General features: G+C 38.6%; 1 protein-coding gene across 1 annotated transcript in view; it reads right to left on the reverse strand.

The window, feature by feature from the left end:
* Positions 1–5,733: 5,733 nt before the first annotated feature.
* The window catches only part of GORASP2 (golgi reassembly stacking protein 2), a 46,068-nt gene continuing 32,049 nt past the window's right edge, over positions 5,734–19,752 (reverse strand). Inside the window, exons 6-10 of the mRNA XM_044669802.1 lie at positions 17,580–17,712; positions 15,007–15,130; positions 11,624–11,710; positions 10,272–10,382; positions 5,734–6,882 (exon numbers count right to left, since the gene is read on the reverse strand). Coding sequence (XP_044525737.1) covers positions 6,551–6,882; positions 10,272–10,382; positions 11,624–11,710; positions 15,007–15,130; positions 17,580–17,712 — 787 coding nt within the window. The 3' untranslated portion in view covers positions 5,734–6,550. The remainder of the gene's footprint in view (positions 6,883–10,271; positions 10,383–11,623; positions 11,711–15,006; positions 15,131–17,579; positions 17,713–19,752) is intronic.

Raw genomic sequence — 19,752 nt, forward strand, 5'->3', positions numbered from 1 at the left:
ACTAGTGGAAGGCCAGGCAGGCAATTCTCACTGATCTTCCGATTCTGTGTATGTGGTGGTGGAGGAGGAGGAATCGCCCGGCATTGGTCAAGGTTTTGTCTTAGTTTGGTTCAAAGAGTAATTTTTAGGGCTTTTCAGAAACCTCACAGAAAACTTAGTGGATGGTTTCATTGATAGCATTATTGGAAAAGCTGTGAGATAATAATGAATTATTAGAAGCAGCTAAGTGGTTCAGTGGAGAGCATACTGGACCTGGAGTCAGGAAGACCCAAGTTTAAATCCAGCCTTGGCTGTGTGATGTCAGGCAAGTCGCTCAACTTTCTCATATGTAAAATAAGGACAATAATAGCACCTGCCCTGCCACCACAGTGGTGAGGGAGGACAAAATGAGAATATTTGTAAAATGTTTGCAAACCTTACATCACTGTTTGCGGCTAGTTGGATATGAGTTAGAGAATTTCTTTCTGAGACAGGCCTGGAGACAGGAGATCCTGGGTTCAAATTTGGTCTCAGGCACTTCCCAGCTGACCCTGGGCAAGTCATTTAACTCCAATTGCCTAGCCTTTACTGCTCTTCTGCTTTGGAACTGATACTTAGTATGGATTCTAAGATGGAAGGTAAAGGTTAAAAAAAAAAAAAGAAAGAAAAGAAACATTCCCTCTCTAAGCCTGGGGCACGATGTCATGTAAATGGACACACCATCAGGAGGAAATGGATGCAAAGAGGGATGCTGTATTAAAGACATATAAGAAACTTGTATATCCAAGGCAATCATATGCAGGAATATTTAAAGCTCGGTACCGGTGGAGGGGCAGCTCCGGTCCATGTGGCTGTAAACCCGAGGGGGTCAGACTGAAAAAAGAAACAGGGCTGCTACCCTGTACAGAAAGATCTCTACAGCACATATTGACTTAGAAAGCCACATGTCTGTTTTATTTATAAAATAGTATCTCTACTTGATGGTATTTTATTAATATTTATTTCGCAATTACATTTGAAGCTCGTCAGCCCTCCCTTGGGAGTGTTGTGGTCCTCTTTAGGCTGCTGTGAACACCTTGGCTGTAAACAATTTTGGCTTTGATGGGGTCTTGGTTTTTGCCATAAGGCCTATTTTCGTAGCTTTTGTAAGCAGTGGTCTCCTTGTCTTTAAAAGGGAGAAAATATTATCTATACTCCCTATTTCGCAGGGTGGTTAAGAGGTAAGTGCTTTGTAAATCTTGTAAAAATGTGAATTATTTTCACATTTAAGCCTAAGGCAGCTAAGACTGCTGAACTGAACTGGAGATGGCGTGTGGAGGTCTTGGGCAACAGGAAGGTGCATTTCCCCTCCTGTGGGTGTCTCTCTGAGACCCCCTTCATCCCGAGGGTTTGGCCATTCCTCCGGGACTAGTCCGATCTTGCAGGTTCCAACTTTCACCGAGAAATGCCACATGGCTCCCAATGGCCGCTTCTGGGCATTCGGTTTTGAGGCCACAGCTGTGTCCCTAAAGGAGAATCCCCGGTGGGTCTCCAGAAGTCGCTTTGTGGACGGCCCTTTTAAGCGCCTCTTGTTCTGAAGATGATGTTGGCTCGAAATTCGGGTCTTCTGGTCCAGCCTGGTTCTAGAGGAGCCCTTTTAGCTCGTTCCTGACAAGCCGTCAGCGAGGCACTAGAAGACATCCTCTTAGTCGCCGCCTCCTCCGGCCAGGGGCGCACTTCCAGGCCGCTCGGTGGGGAACTTTTCCCTCATGCCAAGCCTAAATCAGCCCTTAGGACCTTCCACCCTTTTCTCTAAGTTCTCCCCACTGGGTGTGTGCCTCTCCTCAGATACTTGACGACGATGACTTCATCTCTTCTGGTACTTTAGAAAACGTTACTGGAGTCAGTCAGAACCCCGGTTCTATGGTTTGGCTCGACGTTTCTGTACTGGGCTCCGTTTCTTTCACTTTAGTGTGGGGGTAAGAGGGTTCAGACTGGCCCAGGCTTCCTCCCGGGGTGGTCTGTGGAGGAAGCGCCTTGTATTTTTTTCTCTGTGTGTGAATTCTAAACCGAGAGCCCCAGAACTAGTTATCGGCCAATTAACAATATAAGTAGTTGTGAAGAGGCACAGGTGTGGGCAGTGGCTTCCGTTGGGGCCAGGGATGAATCTGTCACTGGACGTCCCAGCGCAGTCACGGACCCGGGCACCCACCCCCGTACGTGGACATTAACTGCACCTTTCCCTCTTGCCATCGCCTCTCCCGCTCCCGATGCCACGGAGTGACAGTGAGCCCGAGCCTGTCTGCTCCTAGCGTGGGACTTCGAAGGGAGCCCGGTGCGTGTGAAAAGGCTTTTCTGGGAAGTCAAGAGAGAGTTGTGGCAGCTGCATTTTGAATAGGCCAGAGATGACCTCAGATTAAGTTAAGGTGTCAGCGCGCCTTTCTCTGTCAAATAAAAGCTCAGGTGTCCTCCTAGACCCGCAGGCCCGGCATTGCAGGCAATTGGCCTCCCCTGAATCTACGCACATCCTCGCTCCTGCTGCCTCCTCTCTGCTGTTTACTGGAACCTATCCACTGGCATCAACAATTATAAATGCATCCAGAGGGCTGTGGGGAACCGGACGACTGGCTGCACTGACTGTGGAACAGGGTGACTTGACGTTCATGCTGGGAAACTGTTCAGCACCACCTAGTGGACAGAACTACAACTGCCGATAGCCAGACCCAATTCAACCAGGAGCAATGGTGCCCTATCCATTTTGTCTCTCCTATCCGTGCGCCTGCCATGACTCCTGCCCCCCCAGAGGGTTAGGAGAAGACGCTGGAAGTGAAATATTCCTGTGCCAGGTAAGCTGCGGTGGCAGCTGAAAACCGTACTAAATTTTTAATACTTAATAAACATCTAAATAAGAGCCTTTGATTTTGGGTCAAAAGCCCTTGGTCCCAGGTGCTCTTAGGCAGATAACATTGATGCACTTGGACTCTGCTCTCATCTGCAAAACGAGGGGTTTGGACTAGATCATTTCTGAGGGCCCTTCAAGCTCTACCCCTAAGACCCTATGATTTCCAAAATCGTGGTCCAGAACAGGACTGGAAGGCTGCCCCAATTTTCAGATTGGTCTTTGGTGGTCCCCATGACTTGAAACTCCTCTCCAAGTAGCTTAATCAATGTAAGTAGTGTCTGGCCAGACACTCAGAAAATGAAGTCTTCAAACGCTGAAGTCTTTCTTTATTCTCCTCAGGATGGGAGCTTTCCCAAGCAGCATGCCAGCTGTGAGAAGCTTGATAATGGAGCATTTGTGGCATAAAGACAATGTCAGAGCAAAAGCAGTTTCCTAAGAAGAAAATGACAGTTTGTACAGAATTCTAATTTACATTTTTACTTACCTGTTGTTTACAGGATTAGGATAATTGACCACAGAAGAATTAAAAACTGTTAAGTCAAACATCCTAAATACAAGAGACAAAGCAAAGGGGCTGGGTAGGTGGGCATAGTTTAGTTTCCTAGGTCAAAGAAAAAAAAAAGACTTGCCCAAGGCATTTTATTTAACCCTACACTATTATTTTTGTGTGGCTTTCACAGGACAGTTTCTGGAGCCCAGTGCCTGGGGCAGTCTTAATAACTTCAAAGAAGGAGGAGAGTCCCATTAATTGGTACCCAGTTAATTGGAATCTATAAACTCTTGAAGCTTCTGCTGAGGTCTAACTCTGGGCTATTTAAGTTGCAAAAATATACAAATGTTCACCAAGACCATTAGTTGGGACAATCACCTTATTAAATACCCAAGTTGAGAATCCTGGTAATTCAATCACCTCCTTAGAAGGAAAAGAGCCTACTAGCTAGTTTTGAGGGAGTCAGGTTTAGTAGAGAGGAAAAGTGAGCATTTGGTCAAATAATAAAGAGGTTGGGGTATAAGGATCCTCCTCTTTCAGGAAAGGTACTTGTAGCTTGTGCTAAGGAAACCTGACATTCCAAGTAAGTACAGGAGTTTAAAATATATTTTTTCTTGTGATACTGACAAACATGGGAATAAAATCAATGTTTCCCTCACTCTTCTCCTGTCCATTCTGCAGAATAAGGCTCAAGTCCTCAGTGAAGCTTTCTCTGACTACTTAAGCAGAGTCTAGACTCTTATAGTACTTGTCTGTATTATTTATTTGGGACTTAGCACAAATTGCCTTGTATTGTTAGTTTTCAGAGTGCAAAAGGGCCTGGCAGCTGGACTGGATTTGAGTCCTGCCTGTTGATTCTGGGCTGGTCACTTTTTTTTTTTATTGAGTGTCCTCACCTGGGGAAAAAAAAAAAAAGAGAAGGCAGGACAAGATTATCCCAAAGGTTTCTTCTAATTCTTAATCCCAAACTTGTCTCCAACTAAACTGTCACCTTCTCGAGGGCAGGGATCTCCTGCACCCAGGCATACTGCCATACACACAGTAGACTTTTAAATAGCTGTTGTTTTTCATGGTCTGAAATGATGAAACAATGAGGCAGGTCTATTCCTGGATTCTAATTTAGTATTTCATATGCTGAAAGCAGCTGTGACATTATGATGATTTCTTGGTCATGAGAACTCTCAAGGTCTACCCTGGCAAAGCTGCTTAGCAGAATATAAACTTCTCGATGTTGAGGACTTCTTCCATTCATTTGTCTTTGTAGCAGTGTGGTGTCTTGCATGTAGCAGGTGATGATCATCTTGCTGGCTGACTAACAACTGTTTATTGAAATAGTAAAGGGCAAATGTATGGTGAGAGGCTAAATATGCATTATGAAAAGATTGAAAGAGAAAGTGAATTCTTGTAAAGCCATCTCAAGACTAAGATCAAAATGAGCATCTTCCTTCCTCCTCATTGGTTTCTATGAACAGCTGGAGTGATGACATGACAATTCCAAAAGTGAAACTGCTTCTGTTGGAAGGCACAGAGTTGATCAAACATCTCTATGGCCTAGGGAGTCTGCTACCCTAGTCCCACTTTTTAAGTAAAGCCCTAAATGGCAGATTAATTGCATTCCAGAAGAGCTGTTTGTTGGTCATAGCATTTGACAGAAGAATGGCTATTTAAAGGAATCTTATGGTAAATACTTTCATAAGTGAAAAAGCATGCCTTAAATAGGTCTGTTTCTTAAGTCAAAGTTTCTCATATCGGGTGTTTCCTTGGATTGATGAACATCTCTTGGAAAGTACTAGCAACTTTCACATGGAGTCACAGATTCTTGGAGATGGAAGGACTTGTTGGGAGCCATATTATCCAATTAATGGCATTTATATGAACACCTCTAATAGAGGGAAGCCCAATTTTACCCTGTGATGGACCAGTAAAAAAGTTCCAAATATGCAAAACCCTTTTTATTTCCTCTTATGCCCTTGTTTGAATGTTTCAAACGCAAGCCTACTGGCCTGAAGGAAACTAGTTCTACATGAAAATGGAAGAAACAATTGTAAACCAAGATTGAAACCTTGTATAAACCCAGTGACAGAAAATGAAATGTTCTATAAGGTGGCAAGCCTGTCTCAACTCTAAGAGCTATAATGAGTAGAAGATACAATTCTTCTAACCTTTTTGGCTAAAAAAACTCTGTTCTGAAATACATTGAAATCACCTAAAATACCACACCATGCAGCAAGAGAGAGATGGGGATCTCTTTTAGCACAAGTTTACTAGGCCGATTGTCACTGAGCTGTCTTTTATCTATGCCTATTAAACAGATTCCATTTTTTCAAGAACTCAACCCTTGGCTATTAACCACCCTGAAAACCCCAAAGAATAGGCAAAAATCTCATCAAGATGTAAGACCTTTATCTTGAACCAGAATTATACCCAGCAATGACTGGTACTAGAATGTAACACACAGGAAGAAAAGTAAAATTACAGTAATTTATTGCTGCTGTATCTATGTTTTCCCAGTATAGCTATTATTTTACAAGCAGCCACAAAGTGCCACCTTCTGGTTTAAAACTATGCAACATCTTCTTTCAAATGCCATTTTACAGTGGACTCATCAAACAACACAGCTGCAGTTACAAAATGTGGTGTAATTTTACGAGCTGAAAACAAAGATGTGTATAGGTTGAATAAAAATATGCTCAATTAACAGTGCACGTTCTGTAACTTTAACAAACATCTTTAATTGGAAGATCCTTTGCAAATGTTAAAATAGATGTGACTGACAAAGATCAAAAGTAGAACCTCTTCCCTCCCCCCCCCTCCCCGTCTGTGTGAGATGGTTTGCATTCCTGCAAACTGTTTACAAAGTACAAGAAACACTGCAGGTAAAGGTTATGCATAAAAGGTTCCATTTTCTTACAGAAGGAGCTGGCAGAAGACCCAGCAGGCTACAGTCCTAGCTTCTCCAAGGGTGGCAGTGGGAGCCTGTGTCACTCTTAAAATACAAGCACTTTCTGGTGTTCTTTACCCTCCACCCAAACTTTGAAGTATAGAAAGCCTATATCTTCTTTATCTTACCCTTAGAATTATTTACAAGACTCCTACAGATACAGTACAAACTAGTATGAAATTAATGATAGTTTGCATTTCCAAACACGCTCCTGTGGCTAAATAAATATACCAAGCCAATCCCAAGGAATGGTTCCAAGTTAAGGTGACTCTGAAGCACTTGTATCTGTTATGATAGAAACTGGCTTTTCATTGGTTGTGATGGATTCGTTTGCTGTGTCTTCAACAGTAGTTGTAGCCTTTGAAGTGAGGAGAGGAGCATCTGTGGGAAGCGAAGAGGTTTGTTCTGCTCTTGCAGTAGAAACTGGATCAGAAGGTAAGCTCCCTACTGGAGGAAGGGAGGACAGAAGCTCAGGTGTTGCGGAAGAAACCTCTGGGACCAAAGGGAATGATGGGAGGAATTCTGATGGCATGGACAGAGGCGTTATTCCAGATAGGTTTAAAGGAGGCAAGGAAGGAAGAGGTGGCAAACCTAGAATGAAAAACAAAACAAAACAAAAACAAACCCACAGATGATCTGGAATTGTCTCAAATAAATTTAAGAAAGGTAGAGTAAGGAACAAGACTCTGAGGCAGGATCAGTTTATCAGTAGTGATGAGAACAATCGTTAACAAAGCAAATCAGATTCCCAGCCTCGGTAAACCTAGTGACCCCCATGAGAAGCAGGGGACCCTTTTTACTGACACACAACAAAAAAGGGTCTTGATAGGTGTGGAGAAAAAGTGATAAGCTGTCAGGCTGGGTCAGGAACATTATGATTGACTATATACCAAGAAAGATGAGCTGGCATTCACATGCACTGCTCGCTGACAATTAAAGAATGTTAATTATTTTATAGAACACAGCTGCATCTCATAATCTTTACTAGGGGATCAAAACCATCAGGCTTGTTTTCTCCTTGGCAGAGATAAAAACTCCCCTAATTGCACAAAGGCAGAGATATATCTTTTGGGAATACAATCGAGTTAATTTGTGGAGCTTAAAGATAACATACATATGTCCTGGAATTTCCCAGGGGCTACCAGTATGAAAGATAACTTTTCTTTTAATTTTAACTTTAAACTTACTCAGAGGGAAAGTTAAATTCCTGAGCTCAACTCAAGGACAAAGAAAGGGGACCAAGCATTTACAAAATTGATTATTAAACAGAATTAATTTCAACTTTTCAGTATCACAAAACAAGCAGCATTTCACTAAGGAAACAGAGACAACACAAACCATAGCACTTGTTTGTCTTTAGCTAACCACTTTGAAGGAGGATGATGCCTTAGAACATATTTTAATAAGCCCAAGACTTTTTGTCATTGCCTGATGAATAGGACTGGAAGGAAACAAAAAACTCAAAACACAGTCAGCCAAAGATGGTAATAAAATATAGCATTTAAATTAATGCCCAGTTGAGGCTGAAGGGTAGGTGATGTTCCCTTAAGGAATGTCTTCGGACATAAAGCTCTTGGAAAAGGAAAGCTGTTGCTGAGAAATATGGCTACTTTGAACTTCCTAATGGGAGAGGCTACCCTGGAACTCTGAGACCACCAAAGATGCCAGCATTATGCCACCATTAAGAGTTCAAAGACCTATGACACTAAGGAGGTGGGTTCTGCTTTCATCAACAAAGACCATAAACCCTCCAGCTCTTGGCAGACGGTCTTTAAGAGTTGCTGTGCCAAAAACCCTCCTAATTACGTGGTGGCTTGACCCTGTGACCTCAGCCTGGATGGCCTTGTGATGGATGATCTTTCCTACCTGGTGTTCAGCAAAGTCCTCAGGTGTCATTAAACCTCAATAATTTCAGTGACAGATCTGTGAGAGATTGTTTATCACTTTACCATCCTAGCAATAAGAAGCTCCATTTTCTCTTGTGGCTAGGATGGATTTCAGTCCCCCACAGGCAAAGGGTTTACATCTATGGGATCAATTTTCCATGTTAGGTATTCTGTGTGCAGAACACTAACTGGCACTCGTATGTCATATGTAAATACTAATTAGAATGTGGCTAAAAATTTTTCAAATGTCAGAAACACTTCTGAGCAACATAACTAGATTTTAAAGTGGAATTATAATTATAATGGAAATTCGGAAATGAGTCATAATTTTTAAAGTTTTATCAACATATAACCAAAATTATATGATCAGTTTGAAATCCAAGCAATTTGGCTACTCTTTCAGACAGATAAGTAGAATGAAGACAAATAGAAATGTGCCCATGTGAATGGGTTACAGTACATGGTTCTCAAAAAAGCAATGATGTTAATGGTGAACATTTTCAATATTTCCCTCCTGAAAAAAAGAACTGCAATGCTACCAGAATTTTTATTCTAAATAGACAGGAGCATAAGACTTTGAGCTGGAAAAGACCTTAGTTGACCTACTTTCTTTTCTCTATTTTAAAGATAAGGAAATTCAGATCCAGATCAATCACTAAATTCTTAACAATCTTTTAAACTTAGGTTGTAGCTGTAATAGAAATAATCTAAAAACAGAATTTAACAAATACATTTCTAATAATAAGTCATTCAGGGGGCAGCTGGGTAGCTTAGTGGATTGAGAGCCAGGCCTAGAGACGGGAGGTCCTAGGTTCAAATCTGACTTCAGACACTTCCCAACTGTGTGACTCTGGGCAAGTCACTTGACCCCCACTGCCTATCCTTACCACTCTTCTGCCTTGGAGCCAATATACAGTATTGACTCCAAGATGGAAGGTAAGGGTTTAAAAAAATTTTTTTTTAAAAAAATAACAAGTCATTCATCTACATTCAAAGTTTTCTTTTATTTCACAACCCCTGACAAATGATAAATGGCTTTTATTTTCTAGGAGGTAAACTATTAGCTGTAGGACTTGAAAGGCACACCAGCCATACAACACTCATCTCTACCATTTAAAACTACTGAGCTTTAAAAACCACAAAAGGACTTTAATATAATGTAAATTCTCCTGAATCATCCTATAAGCAGAATGTAAAATTTAAGGATATTTATGTTAAGTTAAAAAGAAATGTATATTTTACATTAAAAAGGTGTAAATAGAATTCACTCCCCAAGGCTTATCTGATCCAGTATCCCATTTGTGTGCTTATGCCATATAAATGCTGCGTGAATTGATAGAGGATAAAAGTGGCACCACCTATTCTCTCTATTTCCCATAACGCAGCTGGGGAGCTTGGTGGAGAGCCAGGTGGTGGTCAGTTAGGTTAGATTAGGCTTTAATTGGCTTTCTCTATTTTTAGTGATTATTAATAAAACTCTATGGAAAACAAGAACCTGAGTTTTCATTATTGATATTAATTTAAATTTTACAAAAGCATGATAAAGTTGATCATGTATAATATTTCTGCTATTCTCCATTATCCACATTTGAAGTAAGTTTAAAGACTGGAATCTAGACTACACTTTAAAAAGGAACCATTATTCATTTGCTGGTAGAAAAGAATTTCTGTAAGTAGTTAGTTCATTAACCACAACTACACTTGTCACGAGCCTCTCAATATAATTCACTTGCTTAAAAATCATATTCCTGTTTCCTGTTTCTAAAACAGGCTTTTAGTAACCATGTTTAAGGTGAGAGAAGCATAAAGAGAAAAAGTGGGATAATTCTGCTTGCAAATCAAGAAAATCCCCATGAAAGTATATCTATGCACTCTTCTTTCTCTATGTTTGGATTGGTTCGGGAAGGGTGAAAGGAGAGACCCTCTGACCAAATGTCAGAGGAAATTTGAGTGCCTGTTCTAATATGGCTGAAAAGATTTTTCTAGGAAAAAGTAAGATGGAGGATCTTGGCTCTTTCTTGTTTCAAGAGTTTTTTTTGGGGGGGGGGGAGGAAAGATGTTTCTAAAATGATTCAACACAGATTCAGTACGTACCAGGGTGCATAACTTCTGGTAATCCAGCTCCTGGAATTAACTGTGGTGCAGGTAGGTTGAGATTAGAGAGATTTGCTAGGTTGGGCAATCCTGCTGGCAAAGGCACCAGACCTGAAGAAAGAACCATCCCCCACCCCCCCACCACCAAAAAAATAAGTCATTTTACCTTCAACAGGCTATAAATCACAATAAAAGAGATGGAATTTATTACAAATTCTCCACAGAAATGCATAAAAGTGCTGCCTCACTGGTGTGGAAGTTGATTCTAGATTTTTAAAAGTTTAATGGATGTCTTTAAAAAAAACATCATTGCCAATTCCCAGTGATTCTGCCTCCAACCAAATCAAGAACCCTCCATTGTACTAAAGCATTAAAGTTAAGCAAAATAAAACAAAACCTAACTCACCCTGGCCATGTATGCCACCCTACACATACCCATTTCACCTCTGAAGCCACAATTAGTGACCTTGGATTCTTGAAAGCTGTTGTCAAAAGAATATAAGAAGCTCTGGCAGAATTCACCAAGCTGAAAGCATTAAGTGCAATTGCAGTGACAGATATTTCTGTTTTCTGAGGACTAACTAGCCTACCTATATACAGAGAGTGTCAGCAGCAGCCAAGAATATGACTGGGTTCTATAATAATGGGAAATTTGGAAAAGTCCAAATATCAAACACCAGGGTTGGGGAAAAAAGAAGAATGTGGTCTCTCCTGGTAAGTGGTGGCATATGACATTTTAAAGGATTGGAATGTTGAGAGCTCAAATCTGTAATGAGAATGACCATGGATTTGCAACAGAATTAATCTGCATAACATGAATTATAAATATGTGAAAAATTTAAATGCATAATGATTTTGAAGTAGATATCCACTTGAAATTATCCAAACTAATGAATAATTTGGAGTGCCATTATTAAGTCTGATACTCATTAGGGCTTCATTTTTGTTTTGCCTTTTGGTAAAAAAAAAAAAAATCTGTTTAAATTCCCCTTCATTCCTCCAAAAAAAGAAAGGAAAGGAATTACCGTTCTTATTGTGGTATATGTTCTTTATCCTTTTCTTTACTGGCTCACATTGAGTGGTTTATTGGAAAGAACATGAGGTTAGTGGTCAAGAGACCCAGATTCTAAACCTGTATCTACTAATTAGCCACAAACCTTTTGGTACCAATAACCTCAACTATAAAATAGGGCTAATAACTGTTCTGTTTCTATCCCAAGACCACCCTGAGGATAAAGTAAGATGAAAAGTCATTAAAAAAAAAAGAAATACCCTGCACTATTATAAAATGTTAGTTATTATTATTCTGTATCATAAATGTTGCTCTCCAAAGTATATGTGCTTTTAATTACCTGGTAACGTAGCTGCTGGATTAACTGGTGGTACCGAGCTGATGGTCTGATTAACTTTTGGTGGCAATAATGGTACTGTTGGTACACCTAAAATACACCAGAGTCACTTTTATTTCAAATAAATTTGTTTAGCCAATAATCAATGTGCTATAATACTTTGTGCCTCCTAGATTTTTTCAAGGTATACCTCTATGAACCAAAATCTGTCTCAAAAACAGATAGGCAATGGATAACTATTGTATAATAGTCTGTGTATATGAAAGGAATGAGATAAAGTAACAAACTGATTGATCTGCAAATATTCTTTTGAAAAATTTAGAATCAATATGGCTATCAAATTAATCAAAGTATTTATTTACTAATAACTGAGAAAAAGACTAAATGCTTAGAACAATAATAATCAAAGGTTTTAGGACCTCTTTTTACTCTTAAAAATTGTTGAAGACCACAAAAGACTTTTGTTTACATGTGTTTCATCTATTATGCCATCATATCAGAAATTAAAGTGAGTAATTTTAATTAATTCATTTAAAAATTAACAATGAACTCAAGATATATGAACATAAATGAGTTTTTTATGAAAAGCATACTGGGGCAGCTAGGTGGAGTCATCCTGACTTGGGTCTATTTTTTTATTTGAAATCGAGTTAATCCGATTTCTGGCGACCATACCTTAAATATCTAGTTTTTCCCCTCTTTAGAGAGCCACATGCTTAGAGATGGGAGGTCCTGGGTTCAAATCTGACCTCAGACACTTCTCAGCCAGGTCACATATGACCATGGGAAAGTCACTTAACCTCAAATGCCTTAGCCCTTACTGCTTTTCTGCCTTGGAACTGATACTAATATAGATTCTCAGACAGAAGGCAAGACTTAAAAAAGTAACTATATTTTCTAAAACAAAAAAAGTGCATATTTAAGCAAATCTCTTTAATGTTTGGCTTAATAGAAGGCAGTTGGATTCTCATATCTGTTTTTGTGTTCAATATGTTTTTTGGGTTGAAGATCCAGCCTCACACAGATAGATGGAAAAGGGAAGAGTATTTTAATCAGCAAATAATGTATTAACATTATTATGAACATCATTTAGATCAGTTGACAAAGCTTTGGGGATTCCAGGGCTTTGTGGACCACACTTTTGAAATGGCTGGCTATCTGTTAATACATTCTGTAATACATAACATTCCACGCAAATGTACTATAAATGACTTTTTTTAAAAAAAGATGATGAAAATACAAGACTACAAAATTTCTGTTTGTTGATGACAAAAAAGAATTTGATTCAATAGAACAAAACATAGTTTTGTGGTTTTACAGATTTTCTTCTCATCTCTGAATTTTTTTATTTCAGGAATGCTTCAGATGCCGTTCTTTTGTTGAGAGATGCTTCTCTTTTTAAAAATTTGATGATTAGGCTAAGATTTGCAGGGTATGTCATTTTAGGATGCAGCTGGAATTCTTTGGCTTTTTAGGACTATACTGTTCCATTCCCTCCTGCAAACTGTCAAGAGCTAAGGAATAATTCTGTATTGTTTTAATTTCCTTTTCTTTATGTCTGAGAATCTTTCTCCTCCTGGCCTCTTGCAAAATTTGATGTGTGTGACAGAAATTTCTCAATTTAACCACTCTGTTTCTTGGAGACTGAAGCACAAATCTGGGTGTTTTCTTTTTGGAGGCAATTTGTGGATTCTCTCAAATGATGCTTTGTTGTCTATACTTTCATTATATCATTTGCTGCATTACAGAATTATGTGTTTCCTGGTAAACCTGTGTTGCTTAAGTTGTCTCTGCACATCTTGTTTTCAAGGTCAGTCATTCTGGCTTGCATAAAATATGTTTAATTCCTTTAACATTGCTATCACTTTTTCCTAATATGTAAATTGACTTTTAAAATTCTGTATTGAGGGCTCTTAAATTTTGACCTATATTAATTTTTAGTTTTTTCTCTTATGGATTGATTCTATTTCTATTTTTTATTCACTCTAGAATTTTTTTACTATCTTAGAGTCTATGTTAAGAAAGCTTGGTATTTTCTTTGAGAATTGTTACTCTTTTCACTTTATGATACTCTCTTTCTGATAAATCTATGTGTGCTTTAGGCTTTTATTGAAGGTTTTCCCTCGAAATCTTTGGTGCTTTTGCTTTTTTTTTTTTTTTTTGTATTCTCCTGTTATTCACTTTCAGCTCCCTTCCTGCTTTGCTCATGAAGGGACTTTAGAGAGGCCAATCCATCTAACCCACTCATTTTATACCCCTAAGGCCAGGCAGTAAGGATGCTTTGTCCTCCTCAGCTTGGATCTCCTCCCTTGGATAACCCGTAGGAGTGAGGGTGATCCTGGATGGATTTCAGTCTCCTTTACTTCAAGCCTGGAACATGTGCCCATATTAGTATCTCATCCCATTTCTCTCCTTGGCTCTCTTTTCTTTTTCATAGTTAGAATGAATCATTGTCTTTTACTTTTCTGTGGGGTTATGAGCAAGGGTGTTCTAAGCAAAGTCTTAGCAGCTTTAGGAGTCCTTACTCCAATGGCCAGGCCACAATCAAAAGAGTATTTTTGAGCCCCATTCCACTTCTGCTATAAATAGTATGGGAGAGTCAGTGTAACTACTGCTTAAGGCAATGATGGGCAAACAACAGTCTGGATCTGGCTCATGGGGAATAGTTTGCCCATCGCTGTAAAGGATGGGTTTCTTATAGTCCCTTACAGCAGTGGAGGGAATTCCAAGAGAGGACACTGCATAAATTTATGAATGAACTTGTGTTCAAGGTAGAATATGTAAGGCTTGGGTGAGAATGATGAATGAGTGCTCTAATGATTAAGGTTTTGATAACTAATTTATAGGGATTTTACCTTGTCATAGTTCTGTCTTCTTGTACTGGGGTATTTATCTATGATTATTGCATACATGGTGCATAATTCCTTTATTTTAAATGCAGAATTCAAATGATTTTTAGAAAATGATTAATGTGCCACTGTGCTGGTCATGTGATCCACAATTACAGGCTTTCTTTTACAAGATATCTGAACTGATGTATATGTTAAGACAGTAAAAGATTCCTTCAGATATAACTACAGAGATCAATGGTCCTTTGATTTTCAAAAATAAGGTAAGTTGTCAAAGAATTTGCCACTCTCATGAAGAAGGCTATTCTATGTTATCAGAGCCTCCAGATGTTCCTATCTGTGGAGTTCAGTGTTGATTCTTTATCATGGAATTTATAATCTTTGAACCAATGACCAGTATGTAACACTTTAAACCCCTTGTTTGTTGTTGAATGCTGGAATATAAACATTTGCCTTGTGGACTGGAGAAGCAAGCTACCTTTGGAAACCTGACCATTAGAAAAATAAATTTTAAAGAACAATTTTTTTTTTGTTTACCTGTACTGAGAACATTAGTGACAGCTGAAGGGGTTGAGCTAATAGAAAGTCCTGACAGACTCTGTTCAATGCCTGTAGTTCCAGGTGGTGACACAGGTGAAGGATTAACTGATGACAACTGGACCTTACCGAAAATCAAGATAAAAATTAGTTATATTTCAAAGAAAATATTTGAACACATAATAAATAGTGAGCAACATTTTTCATTAGCATATGATCTGGCCCCAGTGATGCCATTTTGACCCATACGAAAGCAGTGACCCTGACTACCATCCCTAGACACCAGCATAAGTACCTCACTTGGGCATCCCATATTTAGCTATTAACATCTCTTGTTCAAAGTTGTCACCTCTGCCCTTCCAGACAGACAGAGAGACAGACAGACAGACAGACAGACAGACAGACACACACACACACACACACACACACACACACACACACACACACACACCAACTCCTAAATTCTCTTTAACCTTGATCTTTAAATAATCTTCAGTCACCTTAAACATTCCATTTTAATCAACTACAAAACTATAACCATACCCCACCTCTTTACCACTTCCCTTCCTCCCAGTCAACTTATATTTTATTTTAGGTATTCCTTTTTACTTTCTGTTGATGAAACCTAAGTTCACATAATTTTTTTTGCATCTAACATCACATTGTTCACTCACATTGAGTTTGCAATCAGCAAAGACATTTTTTTCACATGAACTGCTCTTATGGGACATCTCTACCATCATGCAATTGTAGAGCTGATTTAAAACAAAACAAAACAAAAAACCTCTATCAGGCCTTTAGATTTATCCCTATTAAAATTCATCATGTTGGATTTGGCCTATGGATCAAATGGATTATTTCAATGTGTCAGTATCTTTTGGGATTCTGATATTATTATACAATATATATATATTAGCTATTCTTTCCAGCTTGGTGTCACCCAATGGACAAAAGTGCCAAAGAAGATTTGGGAGAGAGTCCTTCAGCAAACCACTGAGGCTATCCCTCCAAGAGCATAATGATTAATTAGTAAACACTCACTAGGTATTACTGTTCAACTAACTACCATTCTACCTAATTACATCCTCATCAAGTCCAAAGGTCCCCCATCTTGTCTTCAAAGAGATCAAGAAAGACTGTTGAATGTGTTGCTGAGATCCAGTTATACTATGTTTACAATATTTTCCCTGATTCTTTTTCATTATCAGTCTTTTAACCCTATTAAAAAAGAAAATGAGATTAGTTTGGCACATGGGGCAAGGTAGAAAAGGCACTGCCCATTAACAGGTGTTATAGTGAAGCCTCAAAGATACCAGCCTACAGGAGATAAAATTTCCAAACTCTGCCCAGGGTACATAAATGCTTTGCCTGAATTTTGCCTAAAGGATTGAAAGTACTCAGGGACAGAAGGTATGATCTTAGGGAGTACAGTGTACCTGAGTTCATTCAAATAGTTTTAGATAAAATGAAAGTAATAAAAAGTATAGTCAAAATGGATATAAAAAAAAAAATGCCAGTGGAAACAAGAAGTAACACAGAAGTTTTCATCTAATGTTCCTCACTCCCTCCCCATCCTTTTTTGGGCTAAAGTGGGTTATTTATTTAGGGCAGCTGGGTGGCTCAGTGGATAAGAGGGCCACACCTAGAGTCTGGAAAGACCTGATTTCAATCTGGCCTTAGACACTTCTAAGCTGTGTGAACTTGGACAAGTCACTTAACCCTGTTTGCCTCAGTTTCCCCATCTGTAAAATGAAGAGAACAAAAAGGCTAACCACTTCAGTATTTTTGCTAAGAAAATCCCAAATGGGGTCACAAAGAGTCAGAAAACAACTGAGACAACTAAACAAAATTTATTTAATTTACAAGTTCAATTTGAGAAGACATTTATTCTAAGTAAGAATTAATTTGGAATAAAAGTCACCAAATTGCTCATGCTTTGATCCAGCAATTGCATGACTGAACATAGACCATGAGGAGGTAAAAAACTGAAAAAGAAAACTTTCACATGTACGAAAACATTCATAGATTTTTTTTGTGGCTAAAAAACAAAACAAAACAAAACAAAATTGAACAAAGTGGGCACCCACCAATTAAGGAATAGCTGAACAATCCATACCATGTAATATAATTCCATGTAATGTAATATTGTGTCAGAAAAACAAAAGGGTATTTGTGTGAATTGTTGCCAAAGAAAGCAATAAAAGATAGGAGAATATACATAATGTTAATAATAATTTAAAAAAAGACCACTAAAAACAAGATGAATTATACAGGGAAATGATAATAAACAAAACAGGGCTCAGAGAACAGATAATGAAACCTATCTCCTCCCTCTTGGTAGAGAGAAGAATTGCTATAGAGGTGGAGAATTTATGCTGCTATATGCTATCATTGTGTTGGTTGGTTTTGCTGAACAATGTCATTATTACAAGGGAGGCTTCAATGGGGCAGGAGAAAAGAGGTGAGGAGAGACCAGCAGGAGATTTATATCCAGACTAATATAATATGTAAACAAAAGCATCAACAAAATTTTTTTCAAGGAATAAATCAGATCAGTGAAGCAAGTATCTTACCTCTGTAAAACCATCTTTTAGAGGAGTAACAGGGGTGCTAGTCATCTGTCCTGGAAGAGAAATTTTCTTCCCTTCTTCAAATGGTCGTGTAGGTATTCGATGTAAATAGCCATAGCCAATGCCACATCCTAGGCTTTAGAAACATGACATTTTCAAAGGCACTATTGAAGATCAGTCACAATTTGTCTTTAAGTATGCTTGCTATATAAAATAAATTTAAATAACTGCATATTCATAGCTCTATTCCCAAAGAACTGAAAATATTTTCAATGTAGTTATTTCATTTATATTAGTAACAGTACTGAAAAATAGATCCAGATATGCAGTATTCATCATTTTACAGATGCAAAAGATGCAAAGCACTTGGAAACCAATTTGCTCCAGATCAAATAGGCTTTGATAGATGTCTAATCTGGTGATTGTCTCATTTTAAAAATTAAAGAAATGGGAGTGTGACACATACAAAACATTAATCATGAGCATTTTCTGCTAACATTTGTTGAAAAATAACTTGGCTTTCAAAGCTTAGGGTATCATGAGTCAACAACAAAATAAGCCAATGAAAAGATCCCTGGAGTTGAGGGTCAGAGGGCAGTGCAAGCCTTGATCTGCTCCTTACTGCTGCTGGACCATGGGCAGGAGAAGATTCTTAACCCCTCTGAGCTTCAGACTATACATTTGTACAATGTGGAATTTAGAATGGATGATTTCTAAGATCCCTTCCAACTCTCAATTCTATGAGTCTCTGTCAGGCAACAAGTATTTATGTCTATGAGCAATCTACTGTAGAAGAAAAAATAAAGGGAAAGGATCTTATCATAAAACCTAATTCCTTACAAGTATTATGTTTAATTCAAACCAATTCTATATAAAACCTCAAAGTGGTGCGCTGTGGGTAGGAGTGCTAGACCTGAAGTGAGGAAAACTTTGAATTCAAATTTGGCCTGAGATCCTTTCCTTACTAGCTGTGTGATCTTGGACAAGTCATTTAACTCCTGTGTGCCTCAGTTTCCTCAAATTAAAACAGGGATAATAGTGCCTATTCCATATGGTTGTAAGGATCAAATGAAATATTTGTGAAGTGCTTAGCATGGTGCCTGGCACAAAGTAGGTTCTATATAAATGTGTACTCCTTTCTTCTTTTCCTTCCCTTCAGAGGAAAGAATAATTAGAAGATTTCACTAAACCAGAGGTAAAAGCACAGACATATACTTTGGTATGTGGACCAATTTCCAGTGCAGTAGGATGGCTGCTGCCACTGAGACTTTGAGTCTTCCCAATACCACTTTGAGAGTCACTACTTACTGATGCTCTAATTCCCAAGACAAAGGTCAATGAAAAATCTGGACAAAATCTAGTAGCAGGCATGTTTATATTTAGTATCTTCTAAAGCTCTCCCTAAATGGTTTTCATGCACAGTTCCCTACCCCTATACTGGGCCCATTTCTGCAAAGCTTCTCTTAAGCTCCTACCTATTTTATCATTAATTAAGCTCAGCAAGCAGGAATGAAGAAAGGAAGAATGAATTTCTTAAATAGAAATCAGGGAGAATTGGAAGACGGGGTAGAGGCATGGGACAGGAAACCTTTTTCATTCCACAGAATAGGCTTTATTCCAACTCCTAGATGACTCCAGTAATCAGTAAGCAGGAGATGCACTTGCCCCACTGGACCTCTTCTAAGGATAATGGGCAGGTGGAACCTCAAGGCCACTACTTCTTGGGCTGCCACTTTTTAAAGAGAAAAGCCAATGTCCACTGGCATTTAGAGAAAACACTGGTACTCTGATGTAAATTTTGACAACTATTCTTCCTTATCCTTTGATATCCAATACCCCACCAATGTGCTAACTTCTAGTTGCTCAAAATTTCCTCTCACAATTAAGGAATGTCCTACATTTAGGTTCCCCCTCACCTTCCTACTCAAAATTAAACCTCCCCAAAGTAAGCTAATTAAGTTAATTTGTACTAATGTATGAGTTACTGATAGTTTTCCCAGAAGTATTTGCATTTAAATTACATTCTCATTAATTAAAAGGAACTTACCTGGAATTGTTGAATTTTAGGAAATATGAAAAAAATGACCTTTTTCTTTGAGGGGGGAGGGGGAAGGATGGAGAGAAGAGTTCTTAACTATCCAGTTTGCAGGTTCTACCATTGCCTAAGCAAGTCAGG

This window comes from Gracilinanus agilis, chromosome 3, assembly GCF_016433145.1.
Source record: "Gracilinanus agilis isolate LMUSP501 chromosome 3, AgileGrace, whole genome shotgun sequence".
NCBI classification, from domain to species: Eukaryota; Metazoa; Chordata; class Mammalia; order Didelphimorphia; family Didelphidae; genus Gracilinanus; species Gracilinanus agilis.